At 41.7% G+C, this 27,025-nt stretch overlaps 1 protein-coding gene across 1 annotated transcript in view; it reads right to left on the bottom strand.

Annotated features, from left to right (window-relative positions):
* Positions 1-1,160: 1,160 nt before the first annotated feature.
* The window catches only part of PTAR1 (protein prenyltransferase alpha subunit repeat containing 1), a 29,766-nt gene continuing 3,901 nt past the window's right edge, over positions 1,161-27,025 (bottom strand). The window contains exons 2-7 of the mRNA XM_081315876.1: positions 18,666-18,835; positions 14,565-14,631; positions 10,043-10,147; positions 8,907-9,120; positions 5,417-5,733; positions 1,161-4,989 (exon numbers count right to left, since the gene is read on the bottom strand). Of these exons, the coding sequence (XP_081172002.1) occupies positions 4,647-4,989; positions 5,417-5,733; positions 8,907-9,120; positions 10,043-10,147; positions 14,565-14,631; positions 18,666-18,835 (1,216 nt within the window). The 3' untranslated portion in view covers positions 1,161-4,646. The remainder of the gene's footprint in view (positions 4,990-5,416; positions 5,734-8,906; positions 9,121-10,042; positions 10,148-14,564; positions 14,632-18,665; positions 18,836-27,025) is intronic.

Raw genomic sequence — 27,025 nt, 5'->3', positions numbered from 1 at the left:
AGAAACACTGGTCTAGGTGCGTGCATAATTCACATCCATTTTTCACTTGAAACACCTAGGACAAGTAAAAGTTGACAGTCTAAGTCAGGGGTCAGCAACCTGAAACAGTGAAAGAGCCACTCGGAACTGGTTCCCTCACAAAAGGAAAAACTGGGAGCCGCAAAAAATGAGTTCGCATGTGTGTACATGCGCGAATGTGCAGAACAGGGTTTAACTGAAGAGTGGAGCCAAGGCGAGATATGCACCTACCCTACATATTTGAATTGATTGGTTAAACTTTTTTAGTCCCACTTTTTTTTTGGACTGCACATGGCAGAGGACTGGGAGCCACAGGAGACGGCTGAAAGAGCCGCATGCGGCTCCGGAGCCGCAGGTTGCAGACCTGTGGTCTAAGTCCTGTCATTCAAATAAAATTGTAAAATTGTAAATTATATCCATAATAACTAGGAATGGAAGTAAAATTCTTTTTGTTTTGCTTGATGTTATCAAAAAATGCTACTATTTTCAGTGGAAACCACCGAGCAACTTTCCAAACCAGGCTATATAGATTTAACTGTAGAGCTAACAGCCAGTCATTTCCTAATACTGGCAGAAAAATTTATTTTCTTAGAAGAGTTACAAACTTCATTATTATGCAAATAATATTCCAGGTAAGACAAAGCGATGTGATGAACTAAAGTTTAAAGCAGATGTTAAGATATAAGGCAAATTAATGTTGAAGTATAATATGTAACTATATTTTTCTGACATATATTTTTCTGATAGAGCTAACAATACATCTCACAATAACTTAAGTAGATTGCTTAAGTTCTCCTTTAACTCTTTCACTAAAACAAAACTGTATTTAAAAACAATGTATATACACTCTGTCAGTTTTAATAAGCAGGGGAAAACAGATCAACCACTGCTGCAAACATACAGGTCAAACATACAGCTTCTGTTGGTGTTGGCTACATTCATACCGACCTTATTAAAAGGATAAGCATCATTTTCTGCCTGTGATAAACATTAATATAAACCAGGCTTCTTCAAACTTGACCCTTTTATGACTTGTGGACTTCAACTCCCAGAATTCCTCAGTCAGGCACTCTGGCTGAGGAATTCTGGGAGTTGAAGTCCACGAGTCATAAAAGGGCCAAGTTTGAAGACCCCTGATATAAACCCATAAGGGGGAAAAACCCAATAATGTAATTATCAAGAAAGCTTTTGAAATAGTCAAACGATTCAATTACATCTTTATTCATTAAGACAAGCATATTTATCCCTACTGAGAAAAACAGGTAGTCCTCGACTTATGACAATTGAGCCCAAAATTTCTGTTGCTAAGCAGAGAAAATATTTAAGTGAATTTTGCCCCATTTTATGACCTTTGTTTCCACAGTTGTTAAGTGAATCACTGCAGTTGTTAAGTTAGTAACAAAGTTAAGTGAGGCTGGCTTCCCCACTGACTGTGCCTGTCCAAAGGTTGCAAAAGGTGATCACGGGACACTGCAACCATCATAAACACATGCCGGTTGCCAAGAGTCTGAATTTTGATGATGCGACCACATGGCTGTTACAACAGTCTCAAAATGTGAAAAATGTTCATAGGTCACTTTTTTCAGTGCCATTGTAACTACCTGTATTCATGGAAAGCGTTCTGCTTAACAATATAGAGTTAAAAATAAAAGAATGTTTAGCAGATGGTTACTATGATGCAAAACAGGGCTGAAACTAAAAAAAAATGGTATGAAGTCTAGTAGAAGTTTAACCACCTCAATGGTATCTGAGGTACAACTGTCATCCCGAAGATACTAGCAATTATATCTGAGTAAGTATCAGAGATGACGAGTTAATTTCTAGATCAATTCACAAATAATGATGTACTTAATGGTTGTTTGCTTATGTTGATCTAAAAAATAGCCTAATGAGCTGAAAAGAGACTGGTGAAACTGTGTGTATCCCAACATCAGTCATTGGGGGCGGGGGAAGGTGTTCATCTGCAAATAAACCTACAAACTAGTTACGATAGCTGAGTAATTTAAATTTGGCTTAGAATGAACTGAAGAAAGGAAAAAGTTGAGCTGTTCCATATTCACTCCTGTGTCATGGACATTGCTGGCAAAGACAGAGTATAGTCTTAACTAATTACAAGTCCTCTGAGTTCAGTAGCACTCTAAATGAGTAATCTAATTCTCCCCCATTCACACCTACATATTTAATTACTCAGCTAACGTAACTAGTTTGTAGGTTTATTTGCAGATGAACACAATTTAGGATGTAGGATGAATAAAATAATGAATCCTGTAGAATCCTCCTAGTAAAGGCACGTTGTGCCTCATTTTCAGAGCCTCTAATCTAATTTTTAACTAGGATTGCATTGTTAGCAATTCCTGAATTCTTAAGAACACCCATGGACTATATTCTGTGATGCTTATAGTGTGCTTGTATTAATACAATTAACAAATTTTATGAAGAAACACTTGGTATTGGATAAGGTGGTCAGGTGTTTCCTCACTAGCGTCATGGTTGAGTTATTAGGTCTCAGTATTTTGACTTCTGACATGCTAAGTGCTTAATATATTGCTATTTAGTAGTGCAGAGCTCTGCTAGGTGCCTTTAATGTATGGTAATAATCACTAGCGCCCAGAGGCATAGTTAAATATATGTGATGCTTGTATGCAATTTTTCCCATTCTGAGACTTCAAAGGAACCAGTCAAATTAGTGTTCACAAATGGATTCTCAATTAATCCAACTGCAGAAGTTTTCATTTATAGTCTAAATAAATACCATGTATAGCATTTGGAGATGCCTATCATGTTTGTGTGGATTTGTATTTCTAGGCAATCCCACATTTCAGAAAATATGCTTGCTATGCTCATTTATTTAACTTCCAGTTTGCTTGCAACAGGCCCTTAATATTATGCAGTTAGGACTCCAAAAGGCAAGTTTTTGTTTGTTCTTCCATTTCTGATGGAATTGTTCATCTGTTACCGGTATTTCTCTGAATCTTAAAACTACATTTTTTCAGTCATTCTGGTAATATATCTGTAAAACCTTCAAACATGCCCTCTGTATTTTGCAAGCTATAAGCAAAGATTAAAATGCAGAAATACTCTGCAATTTAACTCTAGATTTGGAATTTGGTTTTATTGCGTATACCAGGGGTGTCAAACTGCTGGCCCATGGGCCAGATGCGTCACGCGGAAGCCGCACCCATCCCACCCATCCCAGCTCCAGCAAGGGGAAAAAAGTCACGATACATCGTGACACGTCACGTGACGCAGCGAGTTTGACACCCCTGGCATATACAATCCCTAGTGCTTTCCCTGGGAGATACAAATGCAAATTTAAAGACAGAATTTGACCTTATTCTATAACCAAAGGGCAGCAAATTGAATAGCCACAGTTGCCTCTATGTAACTGCAGCAAATCTAACTTGAATTTCAGAGTAAAAAATTAAAACAAAACAAAACAAAAATGGATTTCAAGTTGTATTTCATTAGTTTCTTTGAAAGCCTCCATAAACTCAATCCAGTTCAAGAACAGAAGAAATTGTCTGCCCCATCATGAACAATTTGCTTAATCTTACCTCCACATTTTCTTCTTTCCTGCCCGTGGATGACCTGAAGAAAACTCAAACAAGCAAATCATTCTGTTGAGCACTGTACTTCCACAAGTGATTTAAATGGGTCTTGCAAAGGAGCCATACATGGTCCTGTTGCAATAAATGGAAGATGAGTGAGTCCCAGTGCATGGTAGATTGTCCATTAAGTGAAGTATCATTACAAAGATAACATCCATGGTCAGCATATTGTCTATCATACCCAGAACCTATCATGTATATCATCACATACAATAAAAATCCAAGTATGAAATGCTTTATATGTTTTGGGAAATCTGCACATGCCAAGACAATTGCAGGCAGGGATAAGATTAGATAGAATTTTGTTCCTTGGTCATCTTCTTGTATTTCCATATCTTCCAACCATCAAATTCACGAAACCCTCCAAGTTCACAAAAGCCAGAGAAAACCTAAACACCAGTGTTCTTATATTGAATGATTAGTTTTAGTTTGGTAGACATTTTTTTTACATAACTATCCAATTTCATATAACCATATCCCACTTTCACTATAATAATAAAAAAGTCATAGGACTGTAAGATTATCGGAGCAATTCAAATGTGAAATAAGAAGAGGTCAGAAGAGCAGTGATGCAATGCAATTATAAAATGAAGACTTGTACTCAAAACCATTTTGACATTGCCGTGCTGAATGATTTTCCATTGTTTTCACCGATCAATGACTTTGATTAGGTGCATTTATTATGGACGAGGTATTTTTAAGAATGAAATCATTGTTCACCAGTAGATCTACCTTTCTATTTTCCTATTACTCCAGTTATATTAGTTACTTTAAAATTTGCACTTAATTTATATTAACACTAAGCAATTCCTTTTTAGGTGGGGCTATCCTACAAAGATCCATAAAAATTAACACAAAGTGTTTTTAAAAATATAAATAGAACTAAACCCAACATCAGTAAATGAAGTTTAGCAGTGACAAGAATAACAGAAGGGTGAAAAGTGCCAGGGGTCCTAATAACACCTGTCTGTAAAGAGGATATTGCACTAAACAAAGATCCTAAAGAGTTTTAAAAGATCTTCACTGACCTAGAAAAGAAACTAGCCATTTTCTGTATGAACTTGCAAACCTTGCCTGATCCGCCTCCCTACACATTGACAAAACATGATCAATGAACTTATATTCTTCTTCCACGCTGATACAGTCCTGCATAGGAGCACGCTTCAGGCGTTTGGTTTCTTGACTATAGCTTTGTTTGTTGCATTCAGTTAAACCGTCAACATCCATGGCTTGTGTGGTATGGCCAGTTGTAACATGGGGATGTGAATTATTAACTGTTCCATCCTTACTGTTTGAAGTGGATGACCAGATGCTTGGAACTGGACACTTCTTTAAGTGGTTTTGAAGGTAGAAGACTTGGCGTCTTTAAAGAACAAAAAACATATGGAAATCAAACTTTTATGTCTTTTAGCATGTTCTGTCCCTCTTCTAAATATAGAGTATAACAGAAAGTTTGAAGGGCAAAGCTCCAACTTAACATAACTTACATTTTGTAAATAATGTCTGAATACAATAGCTAACACTGTGAATTCCCTGAAAAAGCAATAAAACAATATTTGTATCATTTTGCCCATCTGTCAGCAGAATTTATCTTGCTGACGGATCATATTCTCATTACTACTGTATTCTTCATACATCCTCAACAAACTTGTTCTAGAGGCTTGGGAATTTAGAGGAGGAATACAACTTATCACAAGATACCAGAAAGGGAAACATGACTTGGAAAAAAGTGCATCAGATTTGAAGGGGTAACTGTCCTTTTCAATCCTCTATTATTTAAATTTTCTTACCTGTGATACCATAACGTTTCATGCCCTGGGTAAGTGTTAATTAAATCAGTGCAGAGCCCTATTTCCTCTTTCAGAAACAGCGAGTGATCTGGCTGTTGCTTTTCCATGCAAAAAGCTTCTGCACCTTCATCCGATTCATCTTTTGGAAGACAAGATGTTTGTTGATTGGTTGGATGATCGCATAACTTTATAATACAATCAGTCCCAGTTCTGACAATCAAAGATTTTAATAAAAACTGACGGTAGTGGAATCCACTATGGTCTGAAACATGCATGGAGACCCAGCGTTTAGTGGAAGAAAGTTCATCAAGAAGAATCTGAGAATTAAAAACATAACAGAATGAAGCATTCAGCACAAACACTAATCAGCTTTCACCTTCAAATTATCTTTTATGACAATGTATTCTAAACTATGGACTTCTGCAGAGCTCTGGAGCTACTGCAAGGAGTCTATGATACATACCAAACATGGAAAACAAAACACAGCCAAATTAAAAACAAAAGCAAAACTTACACAGATGCTAACCCAACCACTGCTGGTATATCAATTTCTCCTGGCATAGATAAAACAGACCATTTTCCCACCACTGCCATGTTCCTTTATCATAACTGGCAATGATGCCTAGAAGTTGCACATACACGCACCCAATCTTTAACCAGTACTACTTCCATATACAGTGTGCACAATTGTTTGGCAAATTGCATTTGACAGGAATCATTTTCTTACTGAACAACTACAGTGCTCTTGGTCAATCCGAAATGTTAATAACCTCAAACCTGAATATGAAATAAAAGTAAGGTTTCAGCTTTCTTAGGAGAATATCTATGTGTGCATAATTATTGGACAACTATTAGTGTGCAGAATATGCAACTAAACAAAAAATGAAAATTTGCCCATCTCATTCATTTGCACCTGTTAAAGTGAGAATAAACAAAAACTCAAAATGTAGAAATAAACATTTCTGACATTTCACACACAAAAAATCAGTAACCAGCATAGCCACCCTTCTTTTCAATAACAGTCATAAGCCTTCCATTCACGGAGTCTGTCAGTTTCTTGATCTGTTGACTATCAATGTTTTCTGCAGCAGCAACCACAGCTTCCCAGACACTGTTCAGAGAGGTGTACTGTTTTCCTTCACCGTAAATCTCCCACAGGTTCTCAATAGGGTTTAGGTCTGGTGAGGAAGGAGGCCATGTCATTATTCATTCATCTTTAAGGCCTTTACTGGCTAACCACGCACTGGAGTACTTCAATGCATGCAATGGAGCATTGTCCTACATAAAAATCATGGTCTTCTTGAAAAATGCACTTTTTCCTGTACCACTGCTTGAGGACAGTGTCTTCTAAAAACTGGCAGTAGGTTTGGGAGTTGATTTTGAGTCCACCTGAAAACGTCTAACTAGCTTATCTTTAATAATACCAGCCCATACCAACACCCCACCTCCACCTTGCTCGCATCTGAGTCGAAATGGAGCTCTGTGCCCGTTACTGATCCAGCCATGGTCCCATCCATCTGGTCAGTCAGTCACTCTCATCTCATCAGATCAGTCCATAAACGTCTGAAAAATCTGTCTTCAGATATTTCTTGGCCCAGTCTTGCTGTTTCAACTTATGTGTCTTGTTTAGTGGTGGTTGGGTTTCAGTCTTCCTTACCTTGGCCATGTCTCTGAGCACTGAATATCTTGTATTTCTGGGCACTCCAGGTAGGTTGCAGTTCTGGAATATGACAGCACTGGAGGATAATGGGTTCCTAGTAGGTTTACGTTTGATTATTCTCAGATCTTTGGCAGTTAAGGTGCATCTTTTTTTCTCAACCCATTTCTTGCCATTCTGTTTGCAACAAAACCTTTGAGGGTTCACACCCCAATATCTTAGCAATTTCAAGAGTGCTGCATCTCTTTGAAAGACTTTTTATTTTGACTTTTCAGAGTCAATTAAATCTCTTTTTTGGCCCATTTGCCTGAGGAAAAGAAGCTGCCTAATAATTATACACACCTTTATATGGGGTGCACATATAGGCCACACCCTCCCTCATTACACAAATACACATCACCTGATATGCTTATATACAATAAGCATTCAGGTTTATACAGCTTGAAGGTGGAAAATATGCATGAAAATGATGATATGGTCAAAATACTCACTTGCCTAATAATTGTGCACACAGTTTATGTCGGTACTGTGCTTTACTTGATCTAGAACATAGGTGTCAAACTCACCACATGACATGACGTGTTGCAATGTATCACGCTGTTTTTTGCATTGCCGGAGCTGGGGTGGGCGCAGTCTCTGTATGATGTAACCGGCCCGCAGGCCAGCAGTTTGACACCCCTGATCTACTATCTACCCGCTCCATCAGGACCACCAGTTATGGCCCACTTACACTTTTGTTATTACATGAAATGCAACATCTGCCCATTCCAGGTCCTTAGAAAGGACTCCTTAGGTGACAAAAATGCCAAATCCCAGTCTAAACATCTGGCTGACTATGCAACCAACCATACTAAATATAATAATTATAATTTCCTTTTAGATTTTAAGATGGATATGACAAGATTCCAGCTGGTTCACAGAATTCACTTTAGAGGACACTGGATATTTCTGGACTAGTCCCTGCAGTTTTCTTGGCAAGATTTTTGGAAGTGGCTTGAGAAAGAATGGCAGCCCAAGGTCACCCAGCTGGGTTTGTGCCTTAAGGTGGGATTAGAACCCACGGTCTTTTGGTTTCTAACCTGGTGATTTCACCACTTTATCTTATTGGCTCTCATATTTAAATTTAAGATCTTAAGATAGTAGAAATGAAAAGAAATGGCATTTAAATATCTGCTGAACAAAACGTAGTAACATTAAAGATACCCTCATTTCGAGCTTGACTCCTAATTACTTCATTGACACATCTATGTCATTTTGTCACATAGAGGGGGGCAACATTACAAAAGTTATTTCTTCCAGAATGTTTTTCAACTTCTCAATTTATCTTAAAGCTTTGGAATTCCCTAACGCAGTAGTTCTCAACCTGTGGTCCATGGGCTCCTGGGAAACCGCAATGTGATCACAGGGGGTCCACAGACTTGAAGAATTGTTATGATTTAAATCTTGAATTAAGTCTTGGGGGTCCATGGCCATAGTTTGTGGCCACAAAAAGTATTTAAACGCGATCCATGGTGAAGGCAAGGTTGAGAACCACAAATTCTAGGACTAAGCAGGCTTGCTTAACTTCCAAGCTCAAACAAGAACGGTGAAGCCCTGTCATCCCATGTTTATTTTCATAGAAGCCTTCATTTTCACCCTATTTTCTTTTTCTACTGATTTCTGTCAAAGGTTAGAACTCAGCTAACCTTCAGCTTTAATCTATTTTTTTTGCATGAATTAGATCAATTCTTTTTATTATTTTCTTACTTGTTAGTCATACTTAATTGAATTCAGCGCAAATATTTTCAAAAAATGTGCCAACAAACACATGTAGAACTTCTATTGCACCCATACCTTTGTATTGAGCTTTGCCAAATTCTGTAACACCCAGATACGATGTGACCAGGCATTATAATTACTTGGATATCGTCCAGCAGCATCACAACAAACATCCATTTCTTCTTTCACCAGCCGCTGTATTTTTTCCGTGGGTAATACTTCTAAGTTCCCTTTAGTCACAAGAGCAGGCAAGGAGTTTTCCTGAATTAAATGTTGCAGAACCCATCGTCTGGTTATGCAGAATTAAAAGTGCAAAAGCCAATTTAATAAAAACATTTTTATTCATTATGTCATTAAATTAGTTCTTAATACAGCATATAAAGATATTTATATTCTGCCCAGAATCACCATGAGTGAGTCATGCAGCCATATAAATTTTCTTAATAAATAACAAAAATATTTGAAAAGAAGTTCAATTACACTGTAAAATATTATCTAAGATAATGAAATTTTTTTGTTAAACATTCCAACCAATAAACTCCTGTTTTATGGCAATACGTCCTTTAAAAACTGATATTCAAATAAGTCCTGAATACTGACCATACACCTATTCAGTCCCAAGCTTAGGATGTCATGATTTGAACAAGCCACATACAAGCCTTTGTTTCAAATTTATTTCATATGCAGAGCAAATATTTAAAACTATATATACAAAATGCTGGATTGTTCCTGGTTCAGTATGATGGTTAGTTATGGCTTCCTGATTTATTTTTTTGCTCATTTAAAAGGACTAACAAAGGAGCTGTTACCAAAGGTTAACAATTCTTGTATATAACGGAAGTAAAACAAATGTGAATTTCTAACCTAAGGTATATTTTTCATCTTTTTTTCCACAATATTAAACTAATGTAAACTTACTATTTCCTTATAATTTCCTGCTTTGACTTCTTTTTCCCACTTTAAAATTCAGAATTTGTTTTTGATAATAGCTATGATTACAAGATTAATTTATTGGGTAGCTGCAAACAATTCAGAGATATGTACACACTGGAAATATGTATATGTGCATGCACATGCGCGCACACACACGCAAATACTCTATAGCAAAGACCTGCCTAATGCTTCCCTTTTTTTCTCAGATGACATCTGTCACTGACCTCACAGAGATAACACAAATGTGTATTCCAGTATAAAGAAGTAAAACCACAAACCTATGAATCCATGTTTCTGGACTTTTTGGAAACTTGGTTAGTGCCAATTTCCCAAGATGTAAGTCTTTAATGGGATTTAAAGTGCCAGACAGCATCAATTCTTTTCTGAAATAAAAATCAAAGACATAGCTACTAAAGGTAATTTGCAGAACACTTTCTACCTAATCAAATTAATGTTACATTATCCATTGCATATCTATTTAAACATTAATAAAAAGCATCAGATTTATAATATTAGAACTGCACAACTATGCCCTGGCCTGAAAAGTCATTACAGTATCAGATGAGGAAGATGACCAGGAGGATGTATCATCACAAGTAGATCCTGTGCTACCAAGCCATCAGCCAGGATCACTGTTCCGACTCTGGGCTCAGCAGATATTGATCCAGAACAGGAGTCCCCTCCATACACGAATGTGGCAATTGTGTGCTTCTAAATACAAAGTTGTGTATTTCTAAATATTGAATATACACACACACATGGCAGATTTCAAAATGAAAATTGCAATTAATATGCAAGAAATGCTTCATAACAATATACAGGCACTCCTCGAATTTATAACCACAATTTCTGTTGTTAAGTGAGATAGGTGAGTTTTGCACCGTTTTATGACCTTTCTTGCCACAGTTGTTAAGTGAATTATTTCAGCTATTAAGTTAGTAACACAATTGTTAAGTGAATCCAGCTTCTCCGTTGACTTTGCTCATTGGAAGGTCGCAAAAGGTGATCCCATGACCCCATTTTCAGCCCATAGCCATGCCCGCTCCTCAGCATTGCTAATTGTCCCCCAGAGATTTTTGTGTTTCTGTCCTTCCTCTTTAATGGAGAAAGGTAACAAGTTAACCAACAGCTTTCCTGTAAGAACCCTAATCAGTAGAAGAGTAGTGATGATATCGGTCTTTGATTCCTTTGGAATGGGATTAACATTTTGAAAGAGGTACATTCCTGGGCAAAACCCTCAGTGAAGGATGTGGCAGGGAGTGATGTCTCTTATTTTGTCTTACTTGCATTATTTTCACTATTTAGGACAATATGATGCATCCTCCATCTTCAAGAAGCATAAGTGGACTCAAATGTGAAAACCCTATCATTTGCTATTGCAATATTGAACCATGCCATCTGCCATAAGGGTGTAAAAAGACACTCTTTACTTTTTCAAAGCCACAAAAATCAAACTAAACACCATGTTAAATCCAAGTAGGTAACACAATCCTCCCAAAAGCAACGCACATGTAGCATCGACCAGGGCTTTTCAATCTTTTCACAGATTGTACCACTTTCAGGACATGACAATATTTGAGTATCACCAGTTCTTAGCAAGGTGTCAAAAACTTGATGACTTAAAAAATAAGGGGGGGGGTTGGGCTTTACTGGTTAGATTCATTTGTTGTTATAGAAATGGCTAGTTTATAATATTATGGAAAAGTAAAAAGTTGAGGTTCAATATTAATGCTTCCTTCTACTGCAACAGAGGAACTCAGAAGCCAATGCCTTTTCTTTTTCCCTTCTCCCCCTCACTTTTCCCTTTTTCTCTCACCCTTTGCTTGCAAAAGCCCCTCTCTCGCTCTCTCACTCACTCACACTTTGCTCGCAAAGGCCACTTGTTCTCTTACCACTTCGCTAACAAAAGCCTCTTCTCTCTCTTTCTCTGTGTGCTTTTATTCCTCTCCCTCTCCCGCCATACCTGCTCCTTTTATAGCTTCTCCTCTCTCCACCCTCCTCCTCCCTTTTTTTTCCCGGGGTGCGCCTGAAGCTCCAATCAGCATGTAGCGGCGTGTGCAGATCCCAGGGCTTCTGCCAAGCCCTGCAGCTCCGGCTGATCTCCTCCAGGTCTGTGTGGTGCCGCTTTAGCTCATTTCCTCCCCCGCTACACTTGGCTATGGGTTGCGTACCACCTGCCGGGTGCTAAAGTAACACCGTTGGTACGTATACCACCAGTTGAAAAGCCCTGGCATAGACAACCAAAGGTTTCCTATAGTCCTCTTTTAAAGGTATAGGTAAAGGTTCCCCCGCACATGCGTGCTAGTCGTTTCCAACTCTAGGGGCCGGTGCTCATCTTCGTTTCAAAGCCGAAGAGTCAGCGTTTGTCCGAGAACGTCTCCGTGGTCATGTGGCCGGCATGACTAGACGCCAAAGGCGCACGGAACGCTGTTATCTTCCCACCGGAGTGGTCCCTATTTTTCTACTTGCATTTTTACATGCTTTCGAACTGCTAGGTTGCAGATGGTGTGGTATTACAATTCACTGAAAAAAATCTTATGAAGTTACAAGAGGAGATGACAGATTTGGTGAAACTACTGTATAGCAAGACAATATTGACGCTAGATATGACCAAATGGAATAAATTAAATTAATGGAAACCTCTTCCACTGAATTTTCAATGCTTTTCTTAGTGAAAAGAAACAGCTGTTTTCACTAATAGCTATTCTCCTAATTAGAGCTGCTTCAGATATCACTATTTTCTATACTCTTCCATGTATTAAAATGTAGACATGAATGAATCTGGTTGCATAGCATTTGTGCAATACATTAGCAAGAGGGTGCATCTGTGCCAGACAACTGGCAGGGCTGTCATATAACCTCCTAAGTGCATTCACAACATGGAGTTCAATTTCTGATGTGTATTTATGCAATTCTTCAGCTAGTTGAAGAGTTCCTATTAAATAATTCAGGCCTTATATGAATAATATTAATCACTATTTGCAAATTACTTAAAAACTGGCACACCAAAATTACAAAACTAAAATTAAACTAAGACATAAAAATGACATTTTCCAAAATATTCCATCAATCTCCTTCAGTAGAACATGAAACTGAAGTATGATTTAATAATATGGAAGTTTTGATTATTTCCCCCATTTCTCAGTAAAAATGACTACTCCTTAAAACACAATTTTATTCTTGTATTAGTCATAATTAGCATACAAAAATAAAATGTAATACAGCAAGAAGTGAATCTTAATAACCTATTGGGAGGTGAATGGAGAGTGCAGGATTTACCTGCATAGTGGTGATCAGAATTTAAAGTGGAGATTACAGATCAAACCTGAAGACTTAGTGAAAAAGCATGTATTTAATCCATCGAGTTATTTTATTACAAGCAACAAAAGCCAGTGTTGCAGGATTCAGATTCAATCTTTTCATTCATTTAATTATCGTGTTCTGACTTCATGCCTGTGTTCATCTTTCACTGGGCAGCTTATTCAGCATGTCCTCCCAACCTTTAATATATCTCTATAAAAAATTCAACAATAATTTAAAAGTGGACAGTTCTGGGATATTTCAAAACATGGCCTAAAACAGAGGTCTCCAACCTTTCCAGGCTCACAGGCCAGAGGGAAGGAGAGCATGTTTCAAATCAGTGTGCGTGCATGCGTGCACGCAAATTGCTAAGCACATTGATTTGTGCTTAGAGTGTAAGCCGCCCTTCGGAGAAGGGCGGGATATAAATGGGATTAAAATAAATAAATAAAAAAATAAATAAAAAATAAATGGCATCAGATACACTGGTGCAGCATTAGCAGCCCCATTTGTGCATGCCTGAGCGGGCTGCGCACACCCACCCAGCGCTAGCAGCCCCATTCTTGCATGTGCAAACAGGCCACGTGCACCCATCTCAGAGCCAAAATATTTTTGAAGAAACAATAACTCCAATTTTGCTAGGATTAAGCCTGAACTTGTTTCTGCTTTTAGCCATAGGTTTATATCTTCCAAATCATATCTAGTTTGACCTGGGATACCAATGTACAATTGAGCATAATAAATTTTACACCACAGTTTCTAAAAAAGATGGGTGTTTATAAATTTGTATACGCATGAGAACAAGGAGGCAGCATTTGGAAGTGACTCAGGTAGATGTCTTTCAAATTCACCAATGTTTAAGGAGGAGGATTACAAGGTATAAGCACAATCAGACTTGCAAGATTCTGTTGTTATAGCTAATCTCAATAAAAGTATTTTGGCCACCTAATGAGAAGGAAGGACTCACTGGAGAAGAGCCTAATGCTGGGAAAGGTTGAGGGCAAGAGAAGAAGGGGACGACAGAGAATGAGGTGGCTGGATGGAGTCACTGAAGCAGTAGGCGTGAATTTAAATGGACTACAGAAGATGGTAGAGGACAGGAAGACCTGGAGGAACGTTGTCCATGGGGTCGCGATGGGTCAGACACGACTTCGCAACTAACAACAACAGAATTGATTTCCCAGTCTAATCTATCTAGCATGGCTGACAATTAGTTTTGCATATTGCTTTGAGAGTTTTATATTCAAAAAGTACTTTAAAAATGTTGATAAAATATAATATTGCACAACTATCCATATATAAATGCACATTTTATTACACAGTTGAACAGATATACTGATTTAAAAATAATTATACATAAGATTTTCTGTAATCTGTAATTTATATGATTACTCATAAGTAGTCTTTTGTAAACTTAGAGAAGAAAGGAATCCATGAAATCATAATCTAAAACATGAGGCTATCAGCAAAAGTCTTTGTATGTGTATTTGCTAATCTTACCTTACATTCCATGCAGTAGTGAAATCTGGATTCAGCAACAACAAGGTACATGTGATATCTATCAACTCTAAACAGAGAAAAAGAGGATTAAATATTTTATTAAAAGGCATATATACATTTATGGTGCAATTTTTTTGGCATTATACTTAATGTGTGATACATGCTGTTATTTGTGTAATGTTGACAAGATTTTTATCCCTTTTTTCAAACCCTTTGAAGTTGTAGGAGATGTGGAACATTTATCCAAAATTATGCACCAATTATTTTGTATCAGAACATCTGAAATGGCTAATGATACTGGGAGTTACAGTTCAACAATATTTGGGAGACTAAAGGTTCTACATTCTGACTGTAAGCAGAAGCATCAGACACTATGTTAGCAATGCAATAAATGATGCAACTAATGAATCAGTTTCACATGAAAAAGGCCCAAAGTCCATCAAAATCACATTAAAAGGAAAGAAGGAAAATATTCTTCTTTTTCAGTTGAAACTTAAAAGCTTCCCCATCATAGATGCAAGTGCACTATGAAAACAATAAACTAAAAGATGAACTAAAAAGGAAAGAAAGAAATGAACAAAGAGGAAGAAAAAGAAATATGACACTGCATGGAGACTTTTGGAAACCGTAAAAGGGAGACCAGGATGTACAGAACTGGCGAAGGAAGAACACTGGCAGTATAAAAAGTGACAAAAGAAAACAAACACAATGCAGTTTAGAGGTTACACATTATGGAAAAATACTTAGCATGTGATGGGATGCAATGGTTAAAAACAAGAGACAATTGTGCTTTAAAAAAAAGGTTTTACTTTATAATGGAAAAATCTACTATTCTGCAGGTAAAAAATGACCTTCTGAGAAATTTCAAATGTAACTATGACTTCATTACACTTTGAAATTGCATGAGAACCAGTATGCAAATAACCTATAGTGTGAACTGAAATTGTGGCAGATGATTTCAAAGAAATGATGTTTCTTATCAGAAAATATCCAGCAAAAGGAAATTAACCTAAAACAAATAAATTTCTACAGACAATTCTTCAGTAAAGCATTTCTATTTCATTTCATCTTCTCAATAGTTAGACAGTCAGGTTTCTAAGCATAATCTTCACTTGTCTATTTATGGTTTACTTTTATTTTATTTTTTTTTAAAAAAGTTAGACGATGTGCACATGCAGTCATGCAAGGGTTGAGCAATACTGCAGGGAGTCTTTGATTTTAATTAAGATTTTTATTATAAATGTCAGCAAGCAATTTATAGTACTGGGAGAAGTATAGCATCCATTCTGTTTTTATTATATTAATGCATGCAATTTGTACAATGATTATTTGGTACAACAAATATGTACCGTATGTTAATATAAATATACAAAGTACACCAAAAGTCAGAGCCCATAGACAGAGTTCCCCAACCTTTTGGCTTTGATGACTGTCGGGGGGGGGGGCAAAGGGGACAGTCCCCCACATGTGGCGAGCAAGCACATGTAGCTCCATCTGTGCAACCACCAGGGACGTGTACCTGCCACTCACGCAAATGGAGTGCACCTTCATGCAGTTGCCCCACTGCTCACACAAGTGGCGATACACACACACGGCCACCCCACTTCCATGGTCTGGTTCCAAAAGGCTCAAGGCCCGGTAGTGGGCTGCAGCCTGGAGGTTGAGGACCTCTGGCAGAGAATTTAAAGTATAAATTATATTAAAAGCTTGAATTGGTTACCATTTTCTTTTAAATAGTTCCTTACTCATTTGATGCGTGACCTTTATACATTCCTAAGTACAGTAACAATTTCTATGAAAAAATATTAATAAAATATATTTTGATTGGCCCATGAGGCCTGTTGTTTGATACACCCTGTATATCACAGCAATAACACCATGTTATCTTTCAATACTACAAAATGTGATAATATATCACATTTTCAATTTAATCAGCACGATCAAAATAAAATGCAAAAAAGCAATAAAGATAGTGATACATCTATGTTTATAAAATGTACCAGCATTTTTATTTAAATAGATTAAAGTCAATATAAAACTAAATCTATTTAAACTTTTATTATTAAAATCAAGGCTAAAAATCAGGTCTTGATTTCCTCAACTTGCATTAAAGAGAAAGAAATGTTCCTTTCTCTCTGTAGCTCTGCTCCTCATTAAATTTGGGGGTGGCTCTGTGGAATTTAGGAAAAGAATTTAGGAAAGAGACTATCATTTGGACCATTTCTTTATTCTTTATTAGTTAAGTCTTCTACACTCTTGCCAACAGGGATGACAGCAACAAATTAGGCATTAAAAAGCAAGTAGTCCCTTAGACATCATCATTATCACTTTCTTGCTGACAGTAGAAATTAAAATGAGAGATGGGAACTCAGAGGCTTATTTTCTTTTCCTTGAAATGATCAGGTTGCCATTTCTAAATTTTATCTTCTCTTCCTTGTAATGTGATAAAACAGTGGTTATTCCCAAATTGCCTGTATTCTCTGGGAATACTGTATTTCAGCTTGGTAGAAAAAGACACTTGAGAGAGGGTGGCTGTTTACATAAAGCATGATGATCTTCTACTGCTTTGAATGGTTCATATAAATCAGTTGAAGTTCTTCTGGCATGCAACAATTTGCTTCACTCTCTAGGTAAGTGATTTTCCTCATCTCAAGGAGAGAAGCTTGATTAGATCCCTCTCACTATGGAGTGGCCTAGAACCCTATCGTCAGTATTATCTTCTGCTCTTGAGAAGAAGATGAAGAACTGTTAAAACAAAAGATGGTTATTTTATTCTGGCTGAGTCAAAAAACAGAATATATCCAATCCATCTTGACATGAAATCCTAAAAGGAACTAGAATTCCAACAAATGCATTGTTTGTCTCTTGAAAAGGCTAGTCAAGTAAACAAAGCCCCTTACAATAGGACAGGGGTGTCAAACTCAATTTCATTGAGGGCCGCATCAGCATTGCGGTTGCCCTCAGGGGGCCGGGTGGGTATGGCCAGGGTGGGCGTGGCCTACTGGGTGGGCATGGCTAGAGTGCGTATGGCCTACTGGGTGGGCGTGGCCAGCTCTACATCGTTCGCATCAAGGGCGCCTATGGGGGCCTGGGCAGGAGTGGGACAGATCTGAGGGTCTCTGGCAGGAGGAGGGTCTCTGGGCCAGGGCCAAGGCAGTGGGGGCCGTTCCCTCACTGTTTCCAGGATGGCTTTGCGGGCCGCATGAAAGCACTTCGTGGGCCGGAACTGGCCCCTGGGCCTTGTGTTTGACATGTCTGCAATAGGAAGACATGGATGTTCAGGCTGTCCGGGAGGTGATCTGTGATTGGATGCATATGGTGGTATCACCTGCTCCATGGGAAGGGTGGTCCCATCAGCCATGGAGGAGGATGTAGTACAGCCTCTCAAAACACTATCGTTGGACCCAATCATTAAGTACAATTTCCATCCAGTCTCCAATCATCCCTTTCCAAGGAAGGTGGTGGAAAGGGTAGTTAGGCACATGACTCTAGAACACTGCAGCCATCAATTGCCAAATGCCCAAATTTTGATCATAGGACTGTCGGGATATTGCAATAGTTCTAAGTGTGAAGACCAGTTGTAAATCACTTTTTTCAGTGCCAGTGTAACTTTGAATGGTCACTAAACAAATGGTTTTAAGTTTTAAGACTACCTGTAGCTAATTTACAGCAAATGCTTTGGATTCCTGTTTTGCCAATTTCCAAAGCTTTTTTTAACATTAAAATTCTAGTTGCTTTACAAGTTCATTACTGCTACTTCTTCAGCTGCATCGCTATGTTTCCATCAATCATGTACACAAGGTATGCTCTGGAGTACTGATGAGCTAATCATATGCTAAAAGGTCTCTGGATTATTCCACTGATTCTTTTCAGCGTACAAAAAGATGCAACTATGTACAATATTAATTGTGTAATCACGCTTTAGATTGAGAATTCAAAAAGATTCCTCTGAGGATAGCTGGGAATGATTAGGTTATTTTTACACAAGGGCATGGGTGATAAAATATATATGAGCTGGGAAAAAAATAATATATGAGCTGGGAAAAATATATATATGAGCTTTTATGACAGCAATGTTTTGTACTTTATGGAGTAACTTACCTTCTTTGTTGAGCCACTGCTTTCTTAGTTTGTAGTGAAGAAGCTTGTTATGGACATAGGGCAAAAGAAATTTGACACACCAGCTTTCCACTCCAAGTTTGTTTTCAACCAGCACTATTGGGCTTCGATTATATCTGGCTTCAGGGCAGGGGATTAATCCAATTTCATCTCTTAAAATAATAATAAAAATTAGATTAACTATATCTTCCTTTCATCAGATGTTGCCATTTTTTGCAATGACCAAACTTTTTCCATCCCACCCATAACTCTAACTTACTAACTTCTTAACAAAGAAGTGCTCCAAAAGTTTCTCCTGCAAACTAAACAACACTGTTACACACAGAAGACTCCAACTTGCGGGTCATATTCTTCGCATGGAGAACAACTGAATCTCCAAAGATAGCAACGATATGGACCCTCTCTCCCCGATACCAAATGACCAAGAGGACACCCTTGAAATACATAGTGAAAAATGTTCATGGAAGTCTTAAGAGTTTAAACATCACATGGAAAGATGCTAAAGTATTCACCAAGACCAAAAATGTGGGAGATCCCTTGCTGCCCGATATGCTATATAGCATGAGGGGAATCTAATTTTAATGCTAATGCTACCCGTGGCTCTATCCACTTCATTCTGCCTACCTAATTTGTTTTCCTTCCAATGAAGTAACCAATTTAAAATTTTCTTCTTGTGTAATTAACAGCATTATCCTATATATGTTGATTTTACAAGACAGTTTTATGACAAGTGTTCAGAGGATAATAAAGCTGTAATTGTATATATATTTAATGGAAGCTCTAAAATTTTTTAAATACAGTAATAAAAAAAGCTTTACCATGTTTTAAATATGCTTGGGAAAGAGAATATGGCTATACTAGAAAAACAAATAAAATTATCCCTAAAATTGCATAAAATTGGCAGGTGAGAAGTAAATGCAGACCAACCAACCACTAACGCATTTTGCAATTAACAAACATCTAAGGCAGTGCTTGAATACAAAAAGGTAAATATTTTCCAATGCTTCATGCACTGGAAACATTTTAATTTCTGACTAGAAATTTACTGGATATATTTTATCTAAATGCATTTACTTACTTACTTACTTACTTACTTACTTACTTACTTACTTATTTAGATTTAGATTTAGATTTATATACCGCCCTTTTCCCGAGGGACTCAGGGCGGTTTACAGGGCAGGTTAAAACAATACAATATATACAAGTTAAAATAAAAATTAAATTAGATAGCCCCAAAAAATAAAACCTTAAAAACCCTCAGTCCAGGCCGGCAAGCTCGAATAGCCAAGTCTTTAGGTCCCGGCGAAACGAGCGAAGGTTGGGGGCCATCCGGAGTTCCACCAGCAGCTGATTCCAAAGGGCAGGTGCGCCCACCGAGAATGCTCTCCCCCTGGGGGCCACCAGCCAGCACTCCCTGACCGGCGGCACCCTGAGGAGACCCTCCCTGTGGGAGTGCCAGGATGATGGGAAATTGATGCTGGTTGCAGGAGCTCCCGAAGATAGTCCGGACCCATGCCATTTAGGGCTTTATAGGTCATCACCAGTGTTAAGGAAATTGTTGTTCAGAGGTCTCCTTGTGCTACCAAAGAGTTGCACAGACAAGGAAGGGTACTGAGAGCAGTAAGAGTCACACACAGTAGTACACTGAGGTGTTAAAACAAAAAGTATTTTACTTTTGAGGTGGTGTAAGAACAAAAATGCACAGTCAAAAATAAACAGTCCAGGTCATAAACAATAGCAACAGTCCAAGGAGTAATCCAAAATACAAAGTCTTCTTACCGGTCCAGAGGTCAATACACAGTTCAGGTTTACAACAGTAGTAAACCAACAGCAGAGCAAAAACAGTAATAGTAGAGAGCAGTGAATTCAGAGAGAGAGAGAAGCTACGTTCCTAGCTTCCTCTTATGGCCATGAGAACACTTACACACCCATTGGCCAATTAACATCTTAAAGCCATAGCAACATCATGGTTAATATATTTTCAACCCAACATTGTAGGCTAACACCATATGCCTAACAACCAGCACCTTGAATCTCACCCGGAGGGCAACCGGAAGCCAATGCAGCTCGCGGAGAAGAGGTGTTACATGGGAGTATCAAGAAACCCCCATCACAACTCGCACGGCCACATTCTGCACCAGCTGAAGCCTCCGAGTGGTCCTCAAGGGCAGCCCCATGCAGACAGCGTTGCAGTAGTCTATCCGGGAGGTCACAAGCGCATGAGTGACTGTACGTAGGGCATCTCGGTCCAGGTAGTGGCGCAACTGGCGGACCAGGAGAACCTGGGCAAAAGCCCCCTGGCCACGGCTCCTATATGATCTTCCAAACTGAGCCGTGAGTCCAGGAGGACGCCCAAGTTGCGAGCCCTATCTACGGGGGGTAACACCTCACCCCCCCATAATTAAAGATGGAATAGAATGGTCAATCCGAGATGCCGGTATGCACAGCCACTCAGTCTTGGCGGAGTTAAGTCGAAGCCTGTTTCTCCCCATCCAGACCCGGACCGCCTCCAGGCAACATGACATCACATTGAGGGCATCACTGGGTTGGTTGGGGTGGAGAGAAAAAGCTGGGTATCATCAGCATACTGATGATACCCCACCCCAAAACCACGAATGATCTCACCCAGCAGCTTCATATAGATGTTGAACAGGAGGGGAGAGAGGACCGACCCCTGATGAACTCCACAAACGAGAGGCCTTGGGGATGACCTCTGCCCTCCTGCCAACACCGACTGCGAGCGGCCCAGGAGGTAGGAGAACCACTGTAGAACAGTGCCCCCCACTCCCAACCCCGAGACGCCGCAGCAAGATACCATGGTTGATGGTATCAAAAGCCGCTGAGAGGTCTAATAGGACTAGGACAGAGGAACAACGCCTGTCCCGAGCCCGCCAGAGATCATTCACCAGTGCGACCAATGCCGTCTCTGTGCTGTACCCGGGCCTGAAGCCCGATTGGTACGGGTCCAGATAATCAGTTTCCTCCAGGAACAGAGGGAGCTGATGTGCCACCACGCTCTCAACAACCTTCGTTACAAAGTGAAGGTTGGAGACAGGACGATAGTTGTTCAAAACAGCTGGATCCAGGACAGGCTTCTTGAGGAGGGGCCTCACCACCGCCTCCTTCAAGGCGGTAGGGAAGCTACCCTCACTCAAAGAAGCAGTTATTACTGCATGGATCCAGCCTCGTGTCCCCTCCCGAGCTGCGTACACCAGCCAGGAGGGGCACGGGTCCAACAAACACATGGTGGAACTTAGCCTCCGCATGATCCTGTCCACCTCTTCCGGAGTCACAGGATCGAATTCATCCCAGATAATATTTCCAAGACCACTCGTCTCACCCCCGTCCGACTCTGCCCAGTCGGAGTCCAGACTGGCCCGAATCTGAGCGATTTTATCCATCAGATGCTGGCTAAACTCCTCAGCCCGCCCCTGCAAGGGCTCCTCCCTCACCTCCTGATTAAGGAGGGAACGAGTGACCCTAAACAGGGCGGCCGGGCGATTATCTGCGGAAGCGATGAGGGCGGTGAAGTAGTCAGACTTCGCCGCCTCCATAGCAGCGAGATAAGACCTCGTTGAGGTTCTTAACCACAATCGATCAGATTCAGACCGGCTGGATCTCCAACAGCTCTCCAGACCCCGTCTCCTGCGCTTCATCTCTTGGAGCTCCACAGAAAACCATGGAGCCCAACGGGACCTGCGCCAGGTCAGGGGTTGCAAGGGTACAACACGGTTGAGCGCCTCGGTGGCCGCCCTTTCCCAGGCATCCACCAAGGCATCGGCCGGGCTGTGAGTGAGGGAGATAGGTAAAGACCCAAGCGCTGTCTGGAACCGTTCTGGATCCATTAGGCGCCTGGGGCGGAACCACCTGGTTGGCTCCGCAGCCCAGCGGCGAGGGGTGGCAAAGTGGAAGACCAGCCGCAGGAGATAATGATTGGTCCATGACAGGGGGACAACAGTTGGTGAACCCCCTCCCAGATCATCAAGCCACTGTCCAGATAAAAAGACAAGGTCGAGTGTGTGACCCCCTCCATGAGTCAGACCTTGAATTACTTGGGTCAGGTCCATGGTCGTCATGGAGGCTATGAACTCCCGAGCCAACTCTGACGACCCCCCAAGGGAAGGCAGGTTAAAGTCCCCCATAACTATAAGTCTAAGGAACTCAACCGCCAACCCCGAGAGGGCATTGAGAAGCTTGGGTAGGGCCGTTGCCACGCAGCTGGGCGCTAGGTACGTCAGCAACAGGCCCAACTGAGCCCCAGGGCCGCACCTCAGGAGGAGTGACTCACACCCGACTATCTGTACGACAGTGGCCTCCCGCGGACATAAGGTCTCCTGTATAACCACCGCCACCCCCCCGCCCCTGCCCTGAGCCCGAGGCTGGTGGAGCACACGGAAACCTGGAGGGCAAAGTTCAGTCAGAGAGACACACCCCTCCGGGCCCAACCAGGTTTCCGTAATGCATGCCAGGTCTGTGCATTCCTCCTCGATCAGATCCCGAACGAGGGGAGCCTTATTCACAACGGACCTGGCATTAAAATACACAAGCCTGAGCTCAGGGGCCTGATCCCCCTCACTCCTGGATAAACGGGTCCTGACCGGAGGGTCGGAGCGCACCACCACTTGGAAACAGCGGGGGCGTACTCCGAAAAGTTGATGTGGCCCTCCGTGTAACCACCTGCTGCTGTTCCCAATCGTCGTGGGGATTTGAAACCCCACCCCGCTGCTAGGAAAACCAGAGGCCCCCAACCCCATCCCCATCCCACCGGGACCCATCTCAGGCCCGGGCTGACAAACGGTTGGTGGAACACCCCCCAATTTCAACCCAACCCTACCATCCACCCCCCTCCCTAACCCATTAAAACAACCAGCTAAAAACATACCAGGGGCCTCTTAATATATTTCCACCAGAGTAATTATTGTTTATAGAGCAATTATAGAAGAGGAAACAACAAACCAGTTCTTTATTATACTACATAAAACTATATTGATATGGTTGAAAGTAGTGGGCAGTCAGACTTAGAATATAACATATTCAATATACTTCTCATATGAAAGAGAACCCAAAGAGCTATATGAAAAGTAGAAAATACTAAAAACTGAAGCAAGAAAAACTCAGTAAGACTATCTAATTAACGATTGAAGACAGATTTTCAGCATCAAATGGGAAGGGATTAAATCAAGAATTACAACAAAAAGTGTAAATAAGATCAGAAAAACCACAGGAAATGGACAGTTAAGGTACAGCACTCAAGAGTAAACATGGGAGAGAGCCGAACAAAAAAAAAGGGAAGATTATACCAACATCCTGTACAAAAAGCACTGTAGAGTGGTAAAAAACATTTGTAAAAAGAGACTATATTCAGGAATGAACTGATGCAAAGAAAGATTGGTTAATTGAGAAGGCAAAATAAAATCAGGAGATTCACCTTGATTTCACTGACTGCAGTAAGGCCTTTAACTGTCCAGATCATGCCAGAAAGTCAACATAAGGCTAATGAAAATGCCAGAACACCTTATTATTCTTCAGAAGTACAGTATAACAAACAAGATGCTACAGTACTTTAAAAAGCAAATCTGGAGAAACAGTGGTTTCACCATTTATCAATATGAAATATTCAGGTAATGTTAGATGAATGTAAAGAACTATGAAAAAGGGCTTAGAGTAGCACACTGTGAAACAAAAATGGAAAATTAAAAACCTGCATTAATATTAAAAAGCCAAAAGTAATGTCAACTATCATGCTCAGTGAACTCACAGTTGACAATGAAGAAGTGAAGACAATAGATGGCTTTGTTTTCTTTGTTCCAGAAGAGATAAAATTGAATAGTGTCCTGGTGAAAAAAGTAATTCTGGAGAAGAATGCAATAGTAAATTTAGACAAGTGCATAAAGGATAAGGATATTCTTATGAAAACGAACGTTGGACTAGTTATAGTAGCAACTTATCTAGTGGTAAAAAATAGCTGTGAAAACTGAAGATAAAGAACCAGAAAAAACTTGATTTTTTTCATGGTTTTCTGAATCTGATTCATCATTTGGACAATAACACTACAAGTGCTGAGGACTGTAAGAAGAATCAATAAAATGATTTTGGCCCATATAAGGACTGACTACTCCCACAAACGGATGATCAGAAAACAGAAAGTCACATACTTTGGGCATATCTGCAAGTAGATAATGGACTAGAACCGTGGTGGCGAACCTATGGCACGTGTGCCACAGGTGGCACACAGAGCCCTCTCTGTGGGCACGTGCATCGTCGCCCCAGTCCTAGGCCTTCAGCTGGGTTTTATAAAATCTTTCCGCTTTAGGCCTCTGCCACCGTGGGCAAAAAAAAAAAGGTTCAATCAATCAATTTCAACTTCTTGTGGGGAAAAAAAAAGATCTCGCAAAGTTGGAATTGATTGAACTTTTTAGTCCCACCCAGTCTGCCTTACCACCGCAGCCACCCCACCCAATGGGCTACACCCACCCGGCACCGGATGATACATACCGTATATACTTGAGTATAAGCCGAATTTTTCAGCCCACTTTTTGGGCTGAAAAATTCCACTTCGGCTTATACTCCAGTCAACAAAAAAAACTTACCGAGGACTTGTGCGCGGCCGAGGCTTTGGTGCTTCCGGGATCGCCCGCACCTCTCCCAAGCCACCGCCGTCCGAGACCTGCCGAAGTTTGGGGAGGTTTGGGGAGGTGCGCGCGCACCTCCCCAAACTCCGCGCCTTGCCTGCCTGCTTCTTTCCGCAGCGGAAAGAAGCAGGCAGGCAGGGCGCGGAGGAACGGAGACTTGCCGACGTTTGGGGAGGTTTGGGCGCCTCCCCAAACCTCGGCAGGTCTCCGTTCCTACGCGCAGACCTGCCGACGTTTGGGGAGGTTTGGGCGCCTCCCCAAACCTCCCCAAACGTCGGCAGGTCTCCGTTCCTCCTGCCGACCTTTGGGGAGGTTTGGGCGCCTCCCCAAACCTCCCCAAACCTCGGCAGGTCTCCGTTCCTCCTGCCGACCTTTGGGGAGGTTTGGGCGCCTCCCCAAACCTCGGCAGGTCTCCGTTCCTCCTGCCGACCTTTGGGGAGGTTTGGGCGCCTCCCCAAACCTCGGCAGGTCTCCGTTCCTCCTGCCGACCTTTGGGGAGGTTTGGGCGCCTCCCCAAACCTCGGCAGGTCTCCGTTCCTCCTGCCGACCTTTGGGGAGGTTTGGGCGCCTCCCCAAACCTCCCCAGGTCTCCGTTCCTCCTGCCGACCTTTGGGGAGGTTTGGGCGCCTCCCCAAACCTCGGCAGGTCTCCGTTCCTCCTGCCGACCTTTGGGGAGGTTTGGGCGCCTCCCCAAACCTCGGCAGGTCTCCGTTCCTGTTTGGGGAGGTTTGGGCGCCTCCCCAAACCTCCCCAAACCTCGGCAGGTCTCCGTTCCTCCGCGCAGACCTGCCGACCTTTGGGGAGGTTTGGGCGCCTCCCCAAACGTCCCCAAACCTCGGCAGGTCTCCGTTCCTGTTTGGGGAGGTTTGGGCGCCTCCCCAAACCTCCCCAAACCTCGGCAGGTCTCCGTTCCTCCGCGCAGACCTGCCGACCTTTGGGGAGGTTTGGGCGCCTCCCCAAACCTCGGCAGGTCTCCGTTCCTGTTTGGGGAGGTTTGGGCGCCTCCCCAAACCTCGGCAGGTCTCCGTTCCTCCGCGCAGACCTGCCGACCTTTGGGGAGGTTTGGGCGCCTCCCCAAACGTCCCCAAACCTCGGCAGGTCTCCGTTCCTGTTTGGGGAGGTTTGGGCGCCTCCCCAAACCTCCCCAAACCTCGGCAGGTCTCCGTTCCTCCGCGCAGACCTGCCGACCTTTGGGGAGGTTTGGGCGCCTCCCCAAACGTCCCCAAACCTCGGCAGGTCTCCGTTCCTGTTTGGGGAGGTTTGGGCGCCTCCCCAAACCTCCCCAAACCTCGGCAGGTCTCCGTTCCTCCGCGCAGACCTGCCGACCTTTGGGGAGGTTTGGGCGCCTCCCCAAACGTCCCCAAACCTCGGCAGGTCTCCGTTCCTGTTTGGGGAGGTTTGGGCGCCTCCCCAAACGTCCCCAAACCTCGGCAGGTCTCCGTTCCTCCGCGCAGACCTGCCGACCTTTGGGGAGGTTTGGGCGCCTCCCCAAACCTCCCCAAACCTCGGCAGGTCTCCGTTCTTCCTGCCGACCTTTGGGGAGGTTTGGGCGCCTCCCCAAACCTCCCCAAACGTCGGCAGGTCTGCGCGGAGGAACGGAGACCTGCCGAGGTTTGGGGAGGTTTGGGGAGGCGCCCAAACCTCCCCAAACAGGAACGGAGACCTGCCGAGGTTTGGGGAGGTTTGGGGAGGCGCCCAAACCTCCCCAAA

Source organism: Vipera berus (genome assembly GCF_964194415.1).
Source record: "Vipera berus genome assembly, chromosome: 2".
Lineage (NCBI taxonomy): Eukaryota > Metazoa > Chordata > Lepidosauria > Squamata > Viperidae > Vipera > Vipera berus.
Note: the sequence above shows the minus strand (reverse complement) of the source record. Positions and strands in the feature narration are given on the sequence as shown.